Here is a 22074-nt window from a genome sequence, read left to right as displayed (position 1 = left end):
TGTAGCTCGAGCGGAACCGTCGCCTTGTGTGCTCTAGATGAGATAGCACGGAGGACCTAAGACATAAGGAGTAGGCGTGCACTGGAGACGGTCAGAGCTTGCGGCAAAATTCTTCAGAGGTAAGTTTGCCAAGATTCGCAGAGGAGATGACAACGATACAACAGTGTTGTTGGTGGCTAGAGCGATGGTCAATCGGCTATTAGACCAAAAGAACAAAATGGCAAGGACGGAGATAGTGAGGAGAGAAGAGGAGAGAGGAGGGAAGGGAGAAGACAGAAGGGAAAAGAGAAGGGAAAAAACAGATGAGACAAGAGACAAGAGACAAGAGACAAGAGACAAGAGACAAGAGACAAGAGAAAAGAGAAGAGAGAAGAGAAGAGAAGACAGAAGAGAGAGGAGCAAGAGATGAGTTTGGAGGTTAAAGTTTGAATTGCATTCTTGACTGAAGACGAAAGACTGCCAAGAGACAACCACAAAACTAAAGACCACCAAAGCTGAAGACCACCCAAGATTCGCAAGCATCGAAGACCAAACACCACCAAACGAAGCAACACGACCGAAGACTCTTGTAACCAGATGGCGGCCGATAATGAGCATAAACGCGGGCAGTCGATGGTGGTAATGAACAAGCCTAGGTTTTTGCACCTGGCCAAGATGACTCTCCTCAGGAGCCACCTGGACATGATACGCACCTTGCCGCTTGAACAATCGATGGTGATGAACAGGCCTAGGTTTTTGCACCTGGCCAAGATGACTCTCCTGAGGAGCCACCTGGACATGATACGCACCTTGCCGCCTGAACACCACCACAACCACCACCAAAGACCGCCACTCTAAGCGAGTATGCTCGCCGCCATCAAACTCTCTTGTGGTCTTGCAGCGCAAATAGGATCGGGCTAATAATGAGCATGCACGGGGCATTCGATGGTGATGAACAAGCCTAGGATCTTGCACCTGGCCAAGATGGCTCTCCTGAGGAGCCACCTGGACATGATACGCACCTTGCCGCTTGAACACCACCAAAGACCGCCACTCTAAGCAGTCACGTTCGACGCCCCCAACGTTGGACCGCAACCACCACAAGAGCTCGCTGTTTATGTTAATAGGGGGCTCTCTGTTGATGTTAGTAGGGGGCCATCTATCCTTCTCTTTCTTTGCCACCAGGCTGTTGCCAAGACAGGGTTGCTGCTTGCTTCTTCGCGTCGTGTTTGCTCTCGTTCGAATGGTGGGAATGGCATCGTGCATCGATCGCGTCGACTCAAGCCTCTCAGGCCTGAGCAACATGTTGTTGCTGGGCACATGTTAGACGAGTCAAGGTAGCAATGAGGGAGGAACATGACTTACTTTGATGTGAGTTGATGATGTGAGTTGATGATGTAAGTTGATGATGTTGGTGTTGTATGAAGGTTGTTGCTGGGCACATGTTAGATAAGTCGATATGAAAATGAGGAGAAAGGAACATGACTTACTGTCAAGTGAGTTAGGAATGTGGGTTGATGATGTAGGTTGATGATGTAGGTTGATGATGTGGGTTGATGATGTGGTTGATGATGATGTGAAAATGTTGATGTAATGTCAGGTAGAGATGTTGTTTGGATGTGGAGATGTTGATTGGTTTGTGACGATGTTGTTATTGTGTTGGTTGGCGAGGAGCTTGCGCCACTGGAGGATATTAGCAGAGCAAGGCGTGGGGGGGGGGGGGGGCGAGCAAGGTATGAGTTGATGTTACATAGTGGTAGTGTTGACCGATGCAAGTGGCTGTTGGTGATTTTGTGAAGCTTGCGCTGCTAGAAGATACATGTATTAGCAAGGTAAGGCAAAGCAGCGAGTAAGGTATGAGGTGATCTTACATAGTGGTAGTGGTGATGATGATGTTGATGATGATAATGATGATGATGATGATGATGATGATGATGATGATGATGATGATGTTGATGTTGATGATGATGTTGATGTTGATGTTGGTGATGATGTTGATGTTGATGTTGATGGTTGATGTTGATGGTTGATGTTGATGTTGATGTTGGATGTGGACGTGGCTGTGGATGTAGGGTGGATGCAGGTGTGGGTGTGGGTGTGTGTGGATGTGGATGTGGGTGTGGGTGTGTGTGGATGTGGATGTGGATGTGGATGTGGATGTTGTTATTTTTGTTGATGTGGTATGATGTGGTGTTGTTGTTGTGTTGAAATGAGTGATCATGTGATATTGAAGTGATGGATCATGTGATGCCGAAGTGGTGGATCATGTGATGTTGAAGTGGTAATTTTGTGATGTTGAAGAAAGGAAGATGGTTTCTGGCAGAAGAAAAAGTTGAGAAGTAGGAGGGGGAGGGGCTATTATATAGAAAATGGGCGAAAACCAGGAAATTTAAGGTTTTTTGGCTGTTTTCTTTGATTTCGTTCCTCGCACACAAGCCCCACTACCACCAGGGGAGAGGAGGAAAAATGTGTCCACACAACGCCTCCTGCCAGGCGGCAGGGCATGCAACGACGAGCTGCTTCTTCGCTATCATCTTGTAGAGGCCTTACGGTCATCTTGTAGTGCATCGAGGTTGCTTCCATGCTGGCGGTGCACATCGTCGTCGCGGAGGGCTGTGGCCTCCTGCTGAACGCCGGCAGGACGCTGGGCCGCTGAGCTTGCTCATGTCCAGCGGTGCCATGCTGGTGCACTGCCTAACGTCGACGAGAACAAACACCTTTTCATCACCATCGCTGCTGTCGCCAGCAGTGAGCTGGAGAAAAGGGCGTCTCTCCCAGCCCGACCTTCCCAAAATCGACGCGCGCACAGCGCCAAGGCTCGGAATTCTCGCTGGCGGGCGCTCGACGCGACTGCTGAGCACGACACTGAGCACGATACCGAGCACGACATTGCCATCCCTGCCACCGTACGAGGCTCCGCCAGATCTCATCGTCGGGGTGAGCCATCTCCTGCTGGCATCACGAGAAACCACGTTCACGCACCCCCCTGAAGTACACGACAGAAAGTGACCGATGGCTTCTGAAGCTCCTCGGTGGCTTACACAGTCTCTCGGACTCGCAGGCGCGGTCACACATCCATCGCTGGCAAATCAGGGGCAAGGCGGCGATGGGCAGAACGGAGGCAGGGCTGCGGAAGCTGCTGGGATGGCTGTACAGCAGTCTGTATCGCCATAATGAAAGTCTCACTCAGTACTGCCCAAGCTCTTTAATGACCTTTTCTAGATTCTTCACATCGTGCGCGAATCTTCCCAGGAAGCATCCATCAACGCCATCTTTGAGTTTCTGAAATGTGCCAGGACCAGCAGATCCACCGTACAAGATTCTCGTCCTGCCCTTCCTCTCCTTCACCAACGCGCGAAGACTCTGTGTTACAGCCACGACATGATCTGCACCAGCTGGCGCGGCTGCGCCAATCGCCCACACCGGCTCGTACGCCAGGATGACCTCTGCCTCGTCTGGGATCTGGGATAATGCAGCTTGTATCTGTGGTTTGCACTCGGCAACAGCGATTCCGACAGCTTGAGAAGCGATTGTGCCCTGACTCTTCTCGCCGATGCACACCAGAGGTATCATGCCATTTCTCACAATTGCAGCAGCTTTCTTCGCGACGTCCTCGTCGGTTTCGCCGAACAATTTCCTCCGCTCCGCATGACCAATCTCTACAATCTTCACACCAGCTTGGCTGAGCGTCAGCGGACTGACTTCACCAGTGTATGCTCCTTTATCCTCGCTATAGGTGTCTTGGGCCCCTAGCATCACACTCGAATTGCCTAGCTTCTCTTTTGCGGGGAGCAGTGTCACGAAGTCTGGAATGACGAAGAGATCAACATTGACCTCTTCCGCCACAGCTGAAAGGGCGGCGACCTTGTCAATGTAGTCAAGCGTGGATGGCAGGTCAAAGTACATCTTGAGCGAAGTGCCTACGATTCGCTTCTCGCGCTTGGCTGGGACGGGAGGCATCGCGTGCAGGTCAAAGGCAGGCCAGAAGAGAGAATTCAAGAGTTTACAAGAGGTTCAAAGACTATGGTATGGTATAATATGGTATGCCAGCAAGCTGGTGTGCTCCTATACAGCACTACATGGTGGTGAACGGGACGAGATGAAGTCGAACGCTGTGGGTCTCTCTGCACATGCCCAGGCGCTTTGACAGATTGGAGACGGTTTCCCCAGTTGGGGCATTCCGCTCACACCCACGCCCAGGCCCATCCGATGCTTTCTCCACCGCCGAGACTTTTCTCTCCACGATCGTCCTTCTTTTCCGCTCACAGACGTCCAACGGTGAGGGTCCAGCCTGCACACCCGTTGCATGTCCCAGCGTTTGGCGTTGAGGGTATATCGGGCTATGCTGGAGTCTCAACGTTCGCTGGCAAAAGGACCTGATGAGAGTCCTGAGGCGACCCCGACAGCGTCCAGATTCCCGCCACTGCTGCCACGATTTTGGTCCGTTTCAAGACGGCACAATTAGCCTGTTTTAGGCCTCCCCGCCAGGATCATGGGCGTGCTCGGCCGACGGCACTCCACGCCTCATCCATCATCATATGGGTGCGGAGAATGAGCTCGAGGTCGAAGTGAACACTACTGCTCTCTTTTTCGGGCGAAATACCATATGGCTTTGACGCGAATCGAGGACGTGATTAACAGTGCCGACGAGCCCAGCGTCTCTCCTCAAGAACGAGAATGCAGGCTGGCAGGTCCAGGACGACATGTCGGCGAGAGTCGCAAGCGTACTCGTACTGGTTGCTTGAACTGTCGCCGGAAGCGAAGGAAGTGTACGTTATTACGCACTGCCAGCATGAGTCCGGAATTGCAAGCTAATCACACCTTTGCACATGCAGGCGACGAAGTCAAACCGACGTGCGAGGGCTGTCAAGCCAGGCGTGACGTGTGCGAATGGGGTGTCAAAGTCTCATTTAGGCCAGAGAATGCCCAGACTATGAATGCTGAGCATCCTTCAATGGTTCAAGGTGCAAGTTCCGATAGAGTCACCTACAAGATTGTCAATGTGACCTCCGAGGTCATTCGGGACTACTTCGAAGAGAGTATCACTGGCCTTGATGATGCCCGCACTGCTGAAGCGGCGACTGCACCCGTGCCACTTCCTTTGACTCCCAAACAGACTCCCGTGACATTGCACGAGGGCAGCGATACTACGCAGCAAGATGTGGCATTCAATGTATTACCGCCTATGACTGGCGACCAACCAGCCACGCCCATGCGGACTGTGCTCCCGAGTCTCGATCTCAATGGAACACCTCTCATCACTTCTCCGGCTCTGTTCCTATCACCTCAGAATAGTGACAGTACATTCGAAGATGGCATATTCTTACCTGGTTCACAGTATCAGGAGCTCCACGCTACGCTTCGTAGCAGGATCATTGACACTGCGAGGTCCACTGCGCCATCCAGACTAGGATCACCAGATTTGCAGCAGCAATGTGATTTTCGCGAGGACACTGGTGAGGATGAAGAGTTTCGTAGGCTGGTACGTCTTTCTGCTGAGCAGGAGTATGTGTTATGGCAGAATTATATCGAGTAAGTACCTGTATGAGGCTGACCAGAGCCGCGATCATTGTGCTAACACGATGTCAAAGCGAAGTTGCCCCATGGCTCGACAAGTTCGACCTCTATCGTCACTTCGAGCTGGCACTACCGATGCTGGCTAAGCATCATCCTCATATCAAATACTCGATACTGGCGTTGTCGTCAAGGCAAATGGAACTCAAGGGGAAAATGGCAGATAACTCCCGCAGCTTGGCCCTTTATCAGCATGCTATCCATCTCTTATCGCCCTTGTTACAGCTGCGAACAACAGAAGTGCTCGCATCTTGCATCGTTCTCTGTGTGCTCGAGATGATGAGCTGCTCACCGAAAGCGTGGCGACGCCACCTTGATGGTGGTGCGGCCTTGATACAAGCGCTCGGTATCTCCGGAGGTTGCGGTGGGCTCGAACAGGCCATCTTCTGGTGCTTCGCCCGTATGGACATCTGCGGAGCTCTCATCTCCTCCGAGCGAACACTCATACCAGTACACAATTGGATGGGAGGCATCGACATGACACATGATGTAGACACTCTACTGAATCTTCATGGAGACTTCAGTATGTATGCTAACCATGTCGTGTATCTCTGCGCGCAGGTAGTAGACCTGCTCTGTGCGTCAGGAAGATGGGAGCAACGACATCGCAATTTGGCCTGCCCAATGAGTCCTCAGGAATACCTCCAACAATGGACGACTCTGTGGGCATTTCTCGAGCAATGGTATCACAACCGGCCCGAGGAAATGAAAGCCCTCCTCACCATCTCTGCAGCTTCTTCAAACAAACCCTTTCCCACACTATTCTTCGGCAACGGGCCCGGAACCAGCGGCAACCAAATGTATCACACCGCCGCCCTTCTCATGCTCAAATACAAACCGCCTCGTGTCCAATTCGCAAAGAAACCGGCTTCGCTACTGTGGCACGCTCGTCAGATCTGTGCCATCAGTCTCAGCAACAGCCATCACGGCTCCTGGACGAATAGCATACAACCTCTGTGGCTCGCGGGGCAAATGATGAGCCATCCGACCGAACATCAGGCTATTCTAGATATTTATGAGAGAATCGAACGGGAGCTCGGATGGGCGACCAAGTGGAGGGCTGATGATTTGAAAGAGCACTGGGGAGATGTGGATGTGTGAGAACTGTATTAAAAAGAGTGCTACTACATATCGCGCCTGGGACAATTACAAGGAACAGCTCCGATAGTAGACGACTGCCGATTGGAACCAGAAATTCTAGTTCCGACTGCGATTCATTCATATTCGCTTCATCGATCGAATCACTGCTTCTTTTGGTGGTGATCAATACGGAAGAGCTATCGTCAGCACTACAATTTCTAGGCTGAGAAAAAGACCAAAAAGTATTACGAAGAGGATAAAGATTCAAATCCCTCAAAAAACTACAAATACTGTAATGATGAAGCATGTGCGAGAATAATACATGTATGTATAAGGTACCAAGCTACCTATTCCAACCACGAGAGTTTTTTAATTTCTGCAACTACATGTACGTAACGGTAGGTAGCAGAGACGACAAGACAAGACGACGTGATATTTCCATCCCTCAAACTCAATTCTTCTTCCATTCCTAATCCATCTCATGAGCAAATCCACGCCTTCTCTCGATGAATCGTCGCCACCTCACACTCCAAATTCTCCGGAATCTCATCGAATCGACGAATCTTTAAGCACGAAAACGTCTGGTGGAGTCCAGTCCTCTCATTCGTAGATTCGACTTTGCAAGCTTCTGCTCCTCTTTCTTCTTCTTCTGACGTGGCCTCGTGGCGTCGAACGGCCCTGTAATGGCGAAGTTTCATAACGGCTTCATACCACTTCAATCCTCCCACCATGTTTGTCGTGTCTGTGGGGAGATCTGGGAGTTGTGGGAGTGCGAAAGTGGATGCTGCCAGAATTAATGCGGAAGTGGATGGGAAGAGTTTCATGTTGAAAATTCATGCATACCACATCTCAAATCTGTTGAGGTGGTTGTTTGATGACTTTTGGATATTTTTGCAGAGGTTCTTATTCCAAGCTTGCACTTTTCGTGGGTTTGCGGGTATGGTGTTTATTGAAAGCTTGAATAGGAAGTGGGACGAGACAAAGAAAGCGATTTTTGGCTTTGACTTGGGTTTCTCACAAATTTCTTTTTGTACTGTGTGCGCTCGTGTTCTTAGTTGAAGGCCGAACACGCTACGGTAAGTCTCGCTGCACACAGCGACGGACGAAGGCCTGGATAAAGTTATGAAACGTCCATGCCACCACTGACCCACCTGATACTACTTCGTTCGTTCTTCGGTCGGGTCAATTCTCGCTTGACGACCATGGCATCGTGCGGATTGTCGCCCAGGTGCCTCGTTGTAGGGTTGCACTCGGCCAAATGCACATCTTGAAGACCGCTCAGGTTCAACAGACATGCTATACCATCAACCTGCCACAGAGTTGGCCTCGGAGTGAGAAGCATCGGTCTGGGAAGCCTAATGGTGATGGTTCGCAGCTTCGGGCAAGCTCCTAGCAGGGCGAAGGCGATTGCATCTTCCCTGGTACCACAGATCACGTCCACTGCCTTGAGTAACCGTCGTCCGTGTTCGCCAATATGCCGCAGAAAGAGGTACATTACTTTGGGGGAGCCAAATTTGTAGGTCGTATTGGTGAACAGAGTGTCCAGCGCCTCTTCGTACACATCACGACAAGTAAGCATGATATTAATCTGGGTAGTATCGCGAGGTCTACGCTTGCTGTGGCCTGCCTCGGTGACGACTCGCTCGCTGTCGCCATTCAATGGCACAATCGCGGTTACTCTGTCCAGCTTCGGCATCAGTTGTGAGTATATCTTGAGGCGTAACTCTGTGGGCAGCAAGAAGAACGGACTCTTCTGATCATGCCTTGCGGGAGACATTGGAGACATCGAAGGATCTGCGTCTTCGTCAAATCGCCGTTCAAAGCGCTTGCGTAAAGCGTTGAAGCGAGAATTGCCACCCATGTCGGAGTTCGTGTTCTTGCCGTCCAGAGGGTTTCGAAGGGCGAGATGAACACATTTGGGGTGATGCAGACGGATGGCGTCAAAGGTACGGGACGCCTGTGATACCGGCCCTTGGAAAGCTCTTACGCTATGCTCGCGCTGTACGAAGGCGCTGCAGGAATTACACCGTGATCCCTGTTCCAGTGCCTCGAGAGGCGGTCGGTCATAGACGTGTCCATAAGCGGCCAATTGTCTGGCAGTGGCGTCGTCTGCCGTCCAGTATCCGTCAAAGGTCGCCAGGCGATCTACATAGCTCGTCTGTCGCTGCTGGTTCCGGGACATATTCAAGTCGAAGTGAAGAGTGGGCTGCGAGGCATTGACGAAGTTGTAGTCGCCGATGATCTCCATGGCGAGAGCGGGCGGTTGTAGTCTATCACGGGGTAGCCAACGATCAGAAGATGGTCGGCCGGTATATGGACATTCATTTGTTGGACATATATTGTAGGAGGTAGATGGTACAAGTACCTCAATGTAGATATGTCGATATGTCAGTAGGGTGGTTTGGAGGTGTACTGTAGTGGCAATGCGGCAATCGGCAACAGATTGGTGGGTGGGAGCCGCCGAAGAAGACCCGCTTTGCACGTGAATCGACATTTTCTAGCTACACGAAATCAAAGCAGACCCAGCAGACCAACACATCCTTCAGTGAGCACATCTCACTCGACACTCGCGAAGATGCCGTCCACTCACAACGTGGATAAGCCGTGGGACACGGACGACATCGACAAATGGAAAGAGGAGCCCTTCACCGCCGACCAGAACTTGGGCGGCACTTTCAGCGAGGAATCGACCTTTTCCACGCTGTTCCCCAAATACCGCGAATTGTACCTGAAGACGCACTGGCCGCGCATCACCAAGGCGCTGGAGAAGACGGGAATCGCCTGTTCGCTCGACTTGATCGAGGGCAGCATGACGGTCAAGACGACGCGGAAGACGTTTGATCCCGCCGCCATTCTTAACGCCCGCGACCTGATCAAGCTGCTTGCGCGCAGTGTGCCGCTGGACGAGGCGATGAAGATCCTGGAGGACGGCGTTGCGTGCGATGTCATCAAGATACGCGGAATGGTCAGGAACAAGGAGAGATTCGTCAAACGACGACAACGCATTCTGGGTCCGAATGGCAGCACGTTGAAGGCGCTTTCGCTGCTCACTCAGACGTACATTCTGGTGCAGGGTAACACAGTATCGATCATGGGGGGATACAAGAACTTGAAAGAGGTGCGACGAGTGGTGGAAGATTGCATGCAGAATATACACCCCATCTACCACATCAAAGAGCTGATGATCAAGCGGGAGCTGGCAAAGGACCCCGAGCTCAAGAACGAAAATTGGGAACGCTTTTTACCGCACTTCAAGAAGCGCAACTTGAGCAAGCGCAGGGTGCCGTTCAAGGTCAACGACAAGGCAAAGAGAGTCTACACGCCCTTCCCGCCGCCGCAGGAGAAGAGCAAGGTGGATCTACAGATTGAGAGCGGAGAGTACTTCTTGAATAAGGCAGCGAAAGATCGGGCGAAGAAGGAGAGGCGGGAAGATGTGATGAAGGACAAGATGGAGGAGCGCAAGAGGAAGCGCGAGGAAGCATTCGACGCACCCAAAGAGGACGCCGAAGTCAAGAAGAAGAAAAAGAAGAAGTCGAAGGATGACGACGGGGAAAAGAAGAGCAAAAAGCGGAAGGCTACCGAAGATGTTGACATGGAAGGTTGAAGAGCTTTGAAAATCTTGTAGTATACCACCACCTGCTGTTAGCGACGGAGTCTGGCGCGATTCATTACTCGACGGCATGGATGGACCCGCACCATGATATTGATAGCATCTGGCTCGAAGGTCTGTGATCTCTCTCTTTCTCTCTCTCTCTCACACACACGAAATCTCTCTCTCTCTCTTTCATTACAGAACTCTCTTTCTCTTGACAGAACCTTCGCCTCATCCTCTATCAAGCTCCCGCCGATCGCCGATACCAAGCTTGCCTTATAAACCAGGATAGCATAACCTTCTCCAGGATTCACCATCTTGACATATGCAGGAGGAAGCGTAAATTGAAAGGATGGCTTATGATTGGTCAACATGGCCGTACCCATTGAGTGTAGCAACATATCATTCGATATCGGATATCCTCCTGGTTGAAGTTATAATATACTTCTCAGCACGGGGGATTGTTCGGGAACCCACCCAACTGGTCCACCATCATCATAAAAGAACGTCGTGCCACCGATGCCCTACCTGCCCAATACCTACTACGACTCAACACTTGGACTCCAGCTCCTTATGAGAGACGCATTTTGTCGCCAGAAAGAAAAACACTCCTGAACAGAATATCGCCATTCAATTCTACACCGATGATGCTTCATCAGCCATGTACCAACCAACAACAACCTACTTCGATGATGATGCCTCTGCGAAACAAGAAGACCCTATCGACTCACCTCACCAACTCCACGCACCATCGAAGCAGCCCATGCAAGCACGAAGTACCGAAACACCACTAATCAACGACAAAGAACAAGAACAAGAACAAGAACATCTACAACATCTACAACAACACCACCAATCATACCACCAACAATACCACCAACTCCACGCACCATCGAAGCAGCCTATGCAAGCACGAAGTACCGAAACACTACTAATCAACGACAAAGAACAAGAACAAGAACAAGAACATCTACAACATCTACAACAACACCACCAATCATACCACCAACAATACCACCAACACCCTCTCTCATCTCAACCGCCATCATTACCACAACCACAACCACCATCCTTCCCATCCACCTCATCCTTCCCATCCACCTCATCCACCTCATCCTTCCCATCCACCTCATCCTTCCCATTCCCCCCATCCTTCCCATCCACCTCAACAATCAGCCCCACCTCCACCTCCCCCTCCCCCAAAGACCCCATCTCCTCAACAACCCACTTCATCTCCACCACCTCCCTCTCAATCATAACATCCCTCAACACCCGCTGCTTCGACCTGACATGCCCCACTCTCCCGTGGATCCACTTCCTCCCGGAAACTCTGATCCAACTCTCCACCGACGCCCACGTACTCACTCTGCCCGAGATTTTCCACTTGTGGGAAAGCATATATGCGCAGAATCCGGATTATCATTTGTCAGTGGAAGATTATGATACAATTGTGGATTGGGAGGCGAAACCTCCTGTTGCAGAGGTGTTTTTGAATTTGAATAAACATGGTTGGCCGGTGGGCGTCGTGAGGCCTGTGGTGTTGAAGGTGCTGTGGAAGTTTGTGGTGGGGAGGGAAAGGTGGATGGTGTGGGATGTTCATGCTGTGGAAGGGCCGGGGGGTATTCATGCGATCTGTTAATGGGGGAGAGGGGGAGGGGGGAGAGGGGGAGGGAGGAGAGGAGAAGGGAGGAGAGGATTGAGGAGGAGGAGGACATGGATGGCTTTCATGATGATAACAAATCTACTAATTAACTAACTAAAACAATCTTGGCTTCTGGAACAGCTGCTCTTCTGGATTTCCGTGGTGTTCATCGATGAGAACGGTTGCCTGTGTGCAAGATCATCCTCACAACACTATTCCGTTCGCCTGCGTGACAATTTCCGCCGATCCTGCATCCCTGGAACTGGTCATATCCTAGGAACAGTAATACAACTTGTTCCGGCCCTCAATGAAAAGCAGTTCTCGCCACGGCTAGAGTGTGGCATCTGCATCCAAAATCGACCAGTCAACGTCGGAGTACGTATTCTCATCAGAACGCAGACTGTATTCCATTGACAGCTCGGGCGATGCAGCTGATTCCTGAACCATATCCTGCACATTGCCCGCGGTCACTTCGAGCTCGTTCGGACCTGCAAATCCTTGATAAGACACATACCCATTTGCGGGTGATACAAGATAGCCTGCAGAGGAAGGTCTCTGGGTGGACGTTGGCCTTACACCATGAAACAATTGGTTCATCGCAGTGTTTCTGAATGGGTTTGGTATGGAGAATGACGGGGCCATGATACTGGAGCCAGGAAAGTCTGGCGGTCCATACGGATCTTGTGTGTATCCGCTATACGGTGGAGTGGGTGCCGATACGGGGCGCTTGCTGGGCGAGGGAGAGCGCCCGGACGTGGAGAGATGAGACATCTCGCCCCTCGCATCTGCTTGGTTGCGAGGGATAGACTGTTGGCTACTGTTTGACGCCTGTTGGAACTCTTGCGCCGGCTCGGTAACACCAGTGCTCACAAAAAATGCTTGGTCCTGCATGGGCTCTTGCTTCAATCTGACGTGGTCCTCCTTTTCGGTGACATGTTGCTCTGGCTTGCGCTTTTTGCCTCCTGTGTGCTGGTCTGGCTCTCGAGGCGGAGTGCCGACAACGCTGTCGCTGCGGCTCCACTCTCCGATCTGGTCTGCGAGGTTCGCCTTGCCTCTTGCGAGGAAATTGCTGTTTCCTGTTACTGTCTCTTTCTTCTTCGAATTGCCCCGTGACTTGGCAGGCTTGTCAGAAAGGCCGGACATCCGACTTAAGGATGTCGAGACATCCGACTTTGCTGGCGACGACGATCGAGAAACGTCCGAGGAATCGTCCACGTTATAGTTGACCTTCTTGGCTTTCACCCTAGTGCTGCGCCGCACCTTGCTTGAAGACTTTTCGGGTGACAACGACACTTCTGGCTCTTGCTTCTTGAATCTGCCGCGTCTCTTCTGGTGCGCTTGCTCTGGTATGGCGTCCTGAGCAGCAGCATGAGCAGCATCAGCAGCAAGTTGCCGGTGGTAAGCCTGTACTTCTGGTATACTGTTCTGAGCGACAGCATCAGTTCTCTGCCGGTTTGCTTCCCGTTGTACTTCTGATGTGACCATCTCAATCGCCGCTAGGCGCTGGGTCCGTACAAGGTCAGGGATGAGAGAGGTGGTTGTGTGACCCCTCGAAGGTTCTGTAAGATCCGACTGTGGTATCGGGGTCTGACTCTCATGTACGACCCGTTGCCGCACGGAGAAGCGTGATGCATCCCGCCGAATCCCTATACCGTGATGCGAGTACGGCGCCGGAGGACGTGGCGGTATATTGGCAACAGACGAGGGGGCGCCGAGAACCGACGACTGGCCAAACGTGTTCACGTGGGCCACGAGGTCCATGTTGGCAGTCCCGGTGTTTGGTGGAGCTATGCTTGACGAACCGGCAAAGTCGTCGCGATCGAGTCTGGCAAACGCTTGAGGATGGTTGACCTTGAGGAAGTCTGCAAAAGATGGCCACGATGGCAAGCCAGCGTGAAGGCGTAGTTTTCTGCGCTCGTCATGCGCCCGTGCAAGCCTTTTGACGATCAACCAATTATTAATTTCATTCTCGAGCCGTTTCCTTTCGAAGTCAATCAATGCTAGACTGCCCCAGCAATCCCGAGCTTGTTGGCACTCCTGGAACACCTCCAAGGAACCGCCATTGGCTACCCACTCGTCGCATTGCTGCCGTAGAAGCTCCTTGCCCTTCACGAGCCTTATCGCCATGACCTTGTGCTGGTATGATGCCTTGACGTGCATCTCATCGACCGCATCGAATATCCCTCCATCATCGGTAGCTCCACAATAGAATTCGCCGGCACCGCACTGAGTCCAACAGTGTTTTCGCGTGGTGGTGTAGTACGGGCAATCGATTTTCTGCCAAAAGTTGATGTCGAGTCCTTGCGCGTGCTCGCATTCTTGTTCCTCGAGGCGCCTACAGCCGCACTGGAACGTAATGAATTTCTGGAAGCACATGTTCGGGTGGTGTGCAGGTGTTCGGCCGTGTTGAGGTCGTTGGAGAGGCAGCGGTGAATGGATGTTTGTTGTTCCTTTCGCTCGCAGAGGTCGCTAGGTCAACGTCGAGATGTATCGACACGACACGAGAACGTCCCGTCTGCTTCAATTGTCGCGTACTTGCCATCTCTAAGTGAAGCTTCAAATCAGGCAGACCCGGAAGTCGCGTCATTCTCGTGTTATGGCCGTCCCTGCCGTCACGAGCGAAATGCAGTGGTGGCTCCTGCCTCGTGAAGTGAAATAGGGCCATATCAAATCCACTTCTGAACATCAACAACTTGACCATTTCCAAGTTCTTGGGAATTGAGTTCCATTCAAGCTACAGCATGGGCTGTCTCCTCTGCCTCTGCGAACGGCACCAACGAACACCTCATTACGAAGCAAACCAAGCAATGCAAGCGAGACTGCATACCGGAATCCTGGCTGCCCTTGATCATTCTCACGGCGCGGTTACTCGCACGCTTCGCCCAGCTCTAGCGGCTCACGACCGACTCCTTGCTATTCCTCCGCCTCATCCGCCTCCTCCGCCTCCTCAAGTTCGGCATCAGTGCTGGCCATCGCGCAGATGGCAGAGATGGCAGCGCAGTAAGATCGGCAACATGACAGAGCACGCGTGAGATGAGTCTATCTCGCTACGAGTCGATCTCGCATCTGAGCTTGGAGTAGCGCCCGCCGCCGCCGACGCCCATAATAAACAGCGATAGATGCAGCAAATACTGTATGTTCCATTAGTACAGAAGACGGGGTGGACAGCGGCAAGCAGAGAGACACGCAGAGAGACGGTGCCACGGTGGCACGTTACTATGTAAGTTGGCTGCTACATTATTTTTGGCCGGCTCCGAAAACCCATGTTGCATGTGAAGTAAATCTCAGTTGATTGCGCAATCAAACGACCAGGATGTGCCATTGACGTCAAGGGTCCTGTATGTATGTTACAGTTCAGCGCGGCGAACATACCTCCTAACATCAGCAGTCGATGAGTTCTCTGCTGTATGATCGCATGTCAAAGTCGTGCATGTGGCGGTCGAATCATAGCAGCATCGCAGACGGAGGTAAGATGGCAATAGCAAAGACTCTCCTCCTGACTCCAAGCGCTGGCCGAGATGGAAGCCACGAATCAGCAATCTGCATTATTGCACTTGGGGAGCCGACAGCTCGATCGGGCTAGGCCGCCAAACCAGATCCACATCATCACTTTGTCTGCTTTGCGAGATGCCGAATTCCGCAGGTCCTGTCTTGGGATCATTGATTCGGCCTTTAGCGAAAGAATTTGTCTCGGGGAGTCTATGACGCTGTCGTGCCAGCGCGACGTTGGAATGCATTTTCCATCTACTTGACATATCACAATAGTACATACACGCTGGACGAGACTAGAACTAGTTCTCGGTGACGCAATCCAAGCACAACAAGCTTGGCCCTTGAACTTCAAGAAAGACGGGCATCATGACTACAGGTACACACGACGACACGGCCACGACGACGACAACGACGAACGGCGTATCGAACCCAGCAGCACAAACGACGACTTCCACATCGAACCCAGCAGCAGCACAAACGACGGGTGCGACGACCTACCAGCCTGCACCACAATCGCAAACACAAACACAGCCCACGTTGACGACATTGGAGGGACAAGATGTTGAAAAGGATCGCCAGGGTAGCACATCAAGATCGAGTTCAGATCTTGCCAACGATGTCGAGAAGCAGGATGACAAGCAGGATGGATCACAGGACGAGGAGCATCAAGAGCTGGAGCAAGCGGTAAGCAAGGATGGGAAGATCAATGGACGATCGAAGGGCAAGATAGCCATCATCATGCTTGCATTGTGTATGGCTGTCTTCTTGGCTGCTCTTGATGTGACCATCATCACAACTGCTTTGCCAACCATCAGTGAGCACTTCAATTCTACTGCCGGCTATACATGGATTGGATCAGCGTTCCTGCTGGCAAACTCAGCCTCGATTCCTTCATGGGGAAAAGTCAGTGACATCTTCGGACGCAAGCCCATGTTGCTGCTTGCCAACATCATCTTCCTGATCGGCTCTTTGGTGGCTGCTTTAGCCAACAGCATTGGCATGCTGATTGCTGCCCGAGCGATCCAAGGTATTGGCGGAGGTGGGCTCGTCATTCTCGTCAATATCGTAATTGGAGATTTATTCCCCATGCGAATGCGCGGAGCCTTTTACGGTGTGATTGGTGGTGTCTGGGCTATCGCTTCCAGCGTCGGTCCCATCATCGGCGGAGCTTTCTCCCAGTATGTCACATGGAGGTGGTGCTTCTACATCAAGTAAGTGCAGTGAACATGTGAGATTATGGAAAAACAGCTAACTGTGCGCGCAGCTTACCTCTGGATGGACTGGCCTTCTTCATCCTTCTCTTCTTCCTAGATATTAAGACACCACGGACACCAATCTTGCAAGGACTAAAAGCCATCGACTGGATAGGATCCTTGCTTGTCGTGGGCGGTACTCTCATGCTGTTATTTGGTCTGCAATACGGTGGTGTCTCTGCGCCATGGGACTCCGCTCGAGTACTCTGCTTAATCATCATTGGTGCCTTCACTCTTTTCCTATTCGGCATGTGGGAGTGGAAGGCTGCCACATATCCAATCATGCCAATGGGCTTATTTGCCTCTGTCAGCAGAGCCTCGACGCTCGCCATCGTCTTCTTGCACGGGATCGTCTTCATATCCACGAGCTACTATTTGCCACTCTATTTCCAAGCAGTCCGAGGTCAGTCGCCAATCATGTCCGGAGTCCTGGTTCTGCCAACTGCTGTATCTCTTGCAGTCACGTCGATTGCGACAGGCGCCTTCATCGCTAAGACGGGCAAATTCCTTCCGCCCATCTACTTTGGATTCTTCTTTCTGACACTTGGATTCGGACTCTACATCGACATTGACGCGCACAGCTCTTGGGCGAAGCTCATCATCTATCAAATCATCTCGGGAGCTGGAATTGGACCTATCTTCCAGTCTCCCATTATTGCACTCCAAGCGCACATCAACCCCCGCGACATTGCCACTGCCACTGCTACTCTCGGCTTCGTACGTCAGCTCGCAACCAGTATCTCTGTCGTCATCGGAGAAGTCGTCTACCAGAACGAGTTGCAGAAGAAGAGTGGTCAGATTGCTGCAGACATTGGTAGTGACGCTGCTAACCAAGTCACCGGAGGCAATTCTGGCTCGAGCACGGAGTTCATCAATTCACTGCCGAGCGGGCAGCGCGAGGTCGTCCGAGTTGCATTCGCTGACTCATTGCAACCCATGTGGATCATGTATACCTGCTTTGCGGTAGCGGGATTCCTGGTGATGTTTGGTGTCAGGCAGAAGAAGCTTTCACGAGAGCACGAGGAAACGAAGACGGGCCTTGAGGCTGAGAAGGCCAATGCAGTGGCACGCAAAGCCGAGGCAGACGAGAAGAAGTTATCGAAGGCGGAAAAGCGAGGCTCCATATAGTCACTGCAGGCTTGACCCCGTTTACAAGGTCATACCTGCTTGTGCTAGTGGTGACAGCAGTACCGAGGATTCGGCGAGGAAGATCACAGCGCAACGGGAGCACCCGATGTGGCGAAGATGCCCACTGCTATGAGTACGGCCGCGAATTTCGACTCCAGGACGCTTTGATTTATCTAACGATATTGCATTCTTAATGTTTCAGAAATGGCTGAAGGAGATGTAGTCCTGGCAGTACTCACATCGCATGGCAAGGTGTGCCGTGCAGCTTCGCGGGCCGGAAAATAGACAGAAAAGTACTTGTATGAGATGACATGGATGTGAGAAGATAGATTTCGGGAAGAAGAGCATAGCATGACTTTGAGAGTTATTAGATACCCAGTGTACGATACGATATTGATCATATCAAGCAACATCCAACTTCACCGTCACACCAACAAATTCAAAACAACAACAAGAACAAATCGTCCAATAATTCATGAAGCAAACCATTGAATGGCATCCTCAAAATCCTCATCAATCAACCTCATCACCTTTTCACTCTCATCTTCTTCCTCCTTCTTCTCATCCTCCTCCTCCCCTCTCACCCCGTCCCCGTCCCCGTCCCCCTTCCCTTCCCTCATTTCCCCCTTCCCAACCACCCTCTCCCTCAAACTCCTCCCCAACTCCCCCGTCAATTTTCTCAAATCCCTCAAATCCCCACTCACCGTCCCTCCCAATCCACACTTTCCAAACTCTTCTTTCCGACTCTTCATAGTGTGCATACATTTTTCAATATTCGGACGTAAGGTCGATGTGATGTATTCCAATAGTAGTCTTTCTTCTTCTTCTGCTTCTTTTTTTCCTGCTCCTACCCCTCCTCCTCCTTTTTCTCCCGATGATGACGAGGAAGATGATGAGGATAATGGGGATGATACCTTCACATCACCAATAGCATTTTTCAACTCGACACTCAAAGTCGCTGATTGAGAGGAAATTGGCGCGGCGGATAAGAGGCTGCTGCCGGACCAGGTGGAGATGAGGTTGGTGAGTTTTGTGATTGAAGAGTTGATTTGTTGGAGATTTTGGAGAGGGGTGAGGGGGGTTCGAGGGACGAGGGCGTTTTTGGCGTTGGCTGCTAGGTGGGAGAGGGTGGAGAGGTGGAACATTTTGGGGGGGTTTTGGGGAGGTTGGTTTGATTTGGTGTGATTGGGAGGTTTGTGGTATTGTGGGTTTGCGGTAGAAAGAGAGAAAGAGAGAGGTTTGGTTTGTTAACAGGTGGTGGTTTGGATAAGGACTTGTTCAATGAACTGCTGATACCTATATCAACACAGCGAGCATTCTTATATATATACATGTACATCAAAAAAAAGTCAGTTCCCACTGCTGCCTTACCTACCTGTATCCTCCTCCTCCAACAGACAACAAAAATCAGCATCATCGTAAAGAGAGTTAGTTCCTCGGTTGCTCTGCATACCTACAGCAAAGCAGGTGCAGTATCCCCATCCTTCTGCGGTCAGTTCCGTCTCGTACATAAAGTATTGTAGCAGGACTAGCACACATGGGCAGTCGTGACAAGGTCAAGGTAAGGCTCGCAGAAAACAAATGCTCGAGTGGAGTAGGATACAGCGTGCTCTCTGCGAACTGACCAGTAGTTTGTAAAAGCCAGAAATGCGTAGGCAGCAGAACAACTTTAACGTGCTGCTCTCAATCTCTAAAATAGCTGTGAGCCGAGGATCATATGCCCCTCCCTCATCATGCTTGTGGCGAGCATGTGATGGCCGAGTCGACTTGGACGCTGCGGACTACTGTAGATACCTAGTAGAATAGGGGTATGGTATGGTATACGGGAGAAATTGGATCGCCAATCAAGCACGACTTGGCAGAAGACAAACCTCGGCAGGGAACATGCAAATCTCCCACAAGAATAATTAACTCGAGGATGCTTGTCTGACGCGCATGGTCTATGCAAAAGCCTCGAATCCTAGACCTTACAGATCTCAAAGTATCGTCATCAAGACGTGGAGAGAATTTTCTTCGTTTCGCCTTGGAGCATGGAGGAAAAGCTCGGGATGTAAAAGATAAGTTCGCGATTGAAAACCCTTCGCTCCTGCGAGAAGGAATGACAGATGCGCAGTATTTCGACTTTCTCTTTAAGTCGGGCCAGTGAACGAGCGATGGACGAGATAAGCTTTCCGAATAGAAGCGTTTTAATGGGAATAACATGGTGTCTGTCGATGTGCGTAAACTGTTTGCCAGACTGAAATAGATGCTAGAAGGGTATCCAAGGAGACAAAAACACATCACCTTTCATATACACCGAATCATTCTTGGGCCGTGAGTTCAGTACATTCCTCACATTTTGTCCTGTCCTGTTCTCCCGATGCTCGTACACTCAGACTCAGTCATCGCCGTTCGCAACCCCACCTGACAAAGCACCATAATTCGACCTCTTTACGCCCTTGGAGCGTCCGGTAATATCCTGCCATGTTGCTCCAAAGCGTCTACCGGTCGAGGCTAGCAGACCTTCTTCTTCTGCCTCTTGAAGATCCTCGTCCATTTGTTCTTCGTCAAGCTTGGGCACACGGAATAGTGTGACCAAGAAGACAATGATGAAGATGCCCAGGAAAGCGAACTGGGCGTAGAAATCCACCACGCCAAGGTAGGGAAAGTTGGCTGTAATTCTGTTGAGGAATGTCGAAACTACCGAAGGTGTGCAGACCATCTTCGCCACGGGGTTGTCTGATCTCTCTGAGCAAGGCTTGATAGCACTGTGATGCTGGCTGCAGTCTGGTTGCTGTTCCGGGTTTCCGGTGGGTCTGTCACAGTATGTTTGAGCACCAAACGTGACGTACTGTGGTGCAACGATCATGGCCAGGCTGTAGTTCAGGGCGAAGGTCATGAGTGTGAGCATGACCGTGGCCATGAGCATGGCGTTCGGCGTGGTGTGGCCCTTGCGAATGCGGAAGAGCATCACCCAGAGAAATCGGATGCCAATGGTAGCGAGACCGACCACCGAGGCGCAGAAGAAGAGCACTGTCAATAAGAGAAAGATGACATAGTCGATCGGGAAGATTTTGGACGTCTCGCGGAGGAGGGCATTGATCGGCTGAAAGATCTTCGTCTTGCCTAGAAGGTAAGCACACGAGACACCACAGACAGAGTTCTTGATCTTGTCCACCATGGTGATCAGCATGCTGGCGAAAATGACCAGAGCGACGACGACCAGTAGGAGCCCAAAGAGGAGCTTAAGCGGGCGGAAGACAGCTTCCATCTTCAACCACACCTTGACGATCCAGTTCCGATCAGTTCCAGCATTCTCTTCTGCGAGGCGTTGGCGGCGAATCAATGTGCGCTCTTCGCGGTTCAGAGCCTCGAGTTCGCGTCGGTCGCGGCCGTCCAGACCGCCCTCTCGGCCCTCGCTCCGTCCCTCGAGCTGGCGCTGCCTCTCACGATTCTGTGCAAGCTGGCTCTCAGTTGTTTCGGCAAGTTGCGGCGTTGAGATGCTTGGTGCGGATTTGATGAGCGAGACTGGGAGCAGAGCCAAGCCCGGTGCAGTGTACAAGCAGTAGAGGATGGTGCCGATTAGGATGAGTACGCCAATGGCAAAGGTCAAAGCTCGTTCGCCGTCTGTGCACTGATTAGAGATGTCCTACCACACGCAGTATGCTTTGCATAGATGCCCTACTCACGGTTTTCAGTAAGTAGGTCTCGGAAGAAGTCCAGATCCTTGTGATCATCTCGCGCCTTCTTGGTGACTGGTACAAAGAAGCCCACGAGGAACAGGATCACGCAAAAGACGATGAATGCGATTGTCCACTTGAAAGCAGCCCATAGTCTCGAACCGATGGTCTGCTGTCCCTCTTCGGTTGCGACTTCATCATACTCTTCGTAGTAGAAGTAGGTAAAAGGGACGACTAGCAGACACAGAACAGCGTCCAGACTGTACAGCGTGTAGTATACGATCTTGAGGGTGTACAGCGTATCATCCACCTTATCGGGGGTAGCCCAGTCCTTCTTCCTGCCCAGTTTCCTGCTCGTTGTGGAAGAGACCAGTGCTACGTCCACTGGCATCAGCAAGACCGTGGCGAGGAGGGCGAGGATGGTGATTTGGCATATGAGCGTGACGGCGACGGTACGCTCGCCTGGCTTCTGGTAGACGTAGACGAAGATGGCGGAGATGAAGAAGATGATGGCGAGGCACACGGCGTAGGCCACCCAGATCAAGCTTGTTTCGATGAGCGCCATGTTGACGGCTGTTCGAGGGGGAGGAGGAAGAGGTAGAGGAAGCGAGGGCGAAGAAGAGAGAGTGGAAGAGGAAAAGGAAGAGGAAGAGGAAGAGGATTTGGGAGGGGAGA

The 22074-nt window shown here is 51.5% G+C and overlaps 12 protein-coding genes across 12 annotated transcripts; 4 read left to right on the top strand and 8 right to left on the bottom strand.

Moving 5' to 3' along the window:
* Nucleotides 1–789: 789 nt before the first annotated feature.
* On the bottom strand, nt 790–2200 carry SEPMUDRAFT_157966 (uncharacterized protein; the record flags this gene model as incomplete). Its single annotated transcript, XM_016907758.1, has 4 exons — nt 790–1291; nt 1345–1413; nt 1470–1662; nt 1851–2200. The coding sequence occupies 4 exons, from the start codon at nt 2198–2200 to the stop codon at nt 1268–1270; spliced, it is 636 nt and encodes a 211-aa protein (XP_016758987.1). The 3' UTR covers nt 790–1267.
* Nucleotides 2201–2365: 165 nt separating this feature from the next.
* Nucleotides 2366–3939, bottom strand: SEPMUDRAFT_70391 (Triosephosphate isomerase; the record flags this gene model as incomplete). The annotated part of the gene is made up of 1 exon (XM_016909903.1): nt 2366–3939. One exon carries the CDS (start codon nt 3937–3939, stop codon nt 3166–3168), a length of 774 nt encoding a protein of 257 aa, XP_016758986.1. The 3' UTR covers nt 2366–3165.
* A 440-nt stretch (nt 3940–4379) lies between these two features.
* Nucleotides 4380–6852, top strand: SEPMUDRAFT_157964 (uncharacterized protein). Its single transcript, XM_016907757.1, has 3 exons — nt 4380–4748; nt 4815–5511; nt 5571–6852. Exons 1-3 carry the CDS (start codon nt 4586–4588, stop codon nt 6652–6654), a joined length of 1944 nt encoding a protein of 647 aa, XP_016758985.1. The 5' UTR covers nt 4380–4585; the 3' UTR covers nt 6655–6852.
* A 260-nt stretch (nt 6853–7112) lies between these two features.
* Nucleotides 7113–7457, bottom strand: SEPMUDRAFT_119381 (uncharacterized protein; the record flags this gene model as incomplete). The annotated part of the gene is made up of 1 exon (XM_016901502.1): nt 7113–7457. The coding sequence occupies one exon, from the start codon at nt 7455–7457 to the stop codon at nt 7113–7115; it is 345 nt and encodes a 114-aa protein (XP_016758984.1).
* Nucleotides 7458–7663: 206 nt separating this feature from the next.
* SEPMUDRAFT_90355 (uncharacterized protein) lies at nt 7664–8788 on the bottom strand. Its single transcript, XM_016910529.1, has one exon. It carries the CDS (start codon nt 8492–8494, stop codon nt 7754–7756), a length of 741 nt encoding a protein of 246 aa, XP_016758983.1. The 5' UTR covers nt 8495–8788; the 3' UTR covers nt 7664–7753.
* A 378-nt stretch (nt 8789–9166) lies between these two features.
* On the top strand, nt 9167–10627 carry SEPMUDRAFT_150824 (eukaryotic type KH-domain (KH-domain type I)). The gene has a single exon (XM_016906421.1). The coding sequence runs from the start codon at nt 9209–9211 to the stop codon at nt 10235–10237; it is 1029 nt and encodes a 342-aa protein (XP_016758982.1). The 5' UTR covers nt 9167–9208; the 3' UTR covers nt 10238–10627.
* Nucleotides 10628–10886: 259 nt separating this feature from the next.
* Nucleotides 10887–11864, top strand: SEPMUDRAFT_110110 (uncharacterized protein; the record flags this gene model as incomplete). The annotated part of the gene is made up of 1 exon (XM_016900827.1): nt 10887–11864. One exon carries the CDS (start codon nt 10887–10889, stop codon nt 11862–11864), a length of 978 nt encoding a protein of 325 aa, XP_016758981.1.
* An 82-nt stretch (nt 11865–11946) lies between these two features.
* Nucleotides 11947–12582, bottom strand: SEPMUDRAFT_150823 (uncharacterized protein). Its single transcript, XM_016906420.1, has one exon. It carries the CDS (start codon nt 12507–12509, stop codon nt 12198–12200), a length of 312 nt encoding a protein of 103 aa, XP_016758980.1. The 5' UTR covers nt 12510–12582; the 3' UTR covers nt 11947–12197.
* Nucleotides 12583–12626: 44 nt separating this feature from the next.
* SEPMUDRAFT_150822 (uncharacterized protein) lies at nt 12627–14978 on the bottom strand (the record flags this gene model as incomplete). The annotated part of the gene is made up of 1 exon (XM_016906419.1): nt 12627–14978. A coding segment is annotated over exon 1 (1617 nt), but the record flags the coding sequence as incomplete, so codon positions are not given.
* A 482-nt stretch (nt 14979–15460) lies between these two features.
* SEPMUDRAFT_90349 (multidrug resistance protein fnx1) lies at nt 15461–18118 on the top strand. The gene is made up of 2 exons (XM_016910528.1): nt 15461–16570; nt 16624–18118. The coding sequence occupies exons 1-2, from the start codon at nt 15726–15728 to the stop codon at nt 17738–17740; spliced, it is 1962 nt and encodes a 653-aa protein (XP_016758978.1). The 5' UTR covers nt 15461–15725; the 3' UTR covers nt 17741–18118.
* Nucleotides 18119–18213: 95 nt separating this feature from the next.
* Nucleotides 18214–18885, bottom strand: SEPMUDRAFT_49380 (uncharacterized protein; the record flags this gene model as incomplete). Its single annotated transcript, XM_016909110.1, has 3 exons — nt 18214–18300; nt 18376–18553; nt 18623–18885. The coding sequence occupies 3 exons, from the start codon at nt 18883–18885 to the stop codon at nt 18214–18216; spliced, it is 528 nt and encodes a 175-aa protein (XP_016758977.1).
* Nucleotides 18886–19693: 808 nt separating this feature from the next.
* SEPMUDRAFT_127450 (putative lysosomal cobalamin transporter) lies at nt 19694–22070 on the bottom strand. The gene is made up of 2 exons (XM_016902146.1): nt 21409–22070; nt 19694–21346 (listed from the first exon to the last, which is right to left on the bottom strand). Exons 1-2 carry the CDS (start codon nt 21962–21964, stop codon nt 20118–20120), a joined length of 1785 nt encoding a protein of 594 aa, XP_016758976.1. The 5' UTR covers nt 21965–22070; the 3' UTR covers nt 19694–20117.
* Nucleotides 22071–22074: the final 4 nt, after the last annotated feature.

This window comes from Sphaerulina musiva, assembly GCF_000320565.1.
Source record: "Sphaerulina musiva SO2202 unplaced genomic scaffold SEPMUscaffold_8, whole genome shotgun sequence".
Lineage (NCBI taxonomy): Eukaryota > Fungi > Ascomycota > Dothideomycetes > Mycosphaerellales > Mycosphaerellaceae > Sphaerulina > Sphaerulina musiva.
Note: the sequence above shows the minus strand (reverse complement) of the source record. Positions and strands in the feature narration are given on the sequence as shown.

Bases quoted from the DNA above. Each gene is read 5' to 3' on its own strand.
- SEPMUDRAFT_157964 (XM_016907757.1), top strand. From the start codon at position 4,586: ATGGCTTTGACGCGAATCGAGGACGTGATTAACAGTGCCGACGAGCCC. The intron at 4,749-4,814 runs GTACGTTATTAC...TTGCACATGCAG, and splicing joins TCGCCGGAAGCGAAGGAAGT to GCGACGAAGTCAAACCGACG. The intron at 5,512-5,570 runs GTAAGTACCTGT...ACGATGTCAAAG, and splicing joins TTATGGCAGAATTATATCGA to CGAAGTTGCCCCATGGCTCG.
- SEPMUDRAFT_90355 (XM_016910529.1), bottom strand. From the start codon at position 8,494: ATGGGTGGCAATTCTCGCTTCAACGCTTTACGCAAGCGCTTTGAACGG.
- SEPMUDRAFT_150824 (XM_016906421.1), top strand. From the start codon at position 9,209: ATGCCGTCCACTCACAACGTGGATAAGCCGTGGGACACGGACGACATC.
- SEPMUDRAFT_150823 (XM_016906420.1), bottom strand. From the start codon at position 12,509: ATGGCCCCGTCATTCTCCATACCAAACCCATTCAGAAACACTGCGATG.
- SEPMUDRAFT_90349 (XM_016910528.1), top strand. From the start codon at position 15,726: ATGACTACAGGTACACACGACGACACGGCCACGACGACGACAACGACG. The intron at 16,571-16,623 runs GTAAGTGCAGTG...CTGTGCGCGCAG, and splicing joins AGGTGGTGCTTCTACATCAA to CTTACCTCTGGATGGACTGG.
- SEPMUDRAFT_127450 (XM_016902146.1), bottom strand. From the start codon at position 21,964: ATGGCGCTCATCGAAACAAGCTTGATCTGGGTGGCCTACGCCGTGTGC. The intron at 21,347-21,408 runs GTGAGTAGGGCA...ATCAGTGCACAG, and splicing joins AGACCTACTTACTGAAAACC to ACGGCGAACGAGCTTTGACC.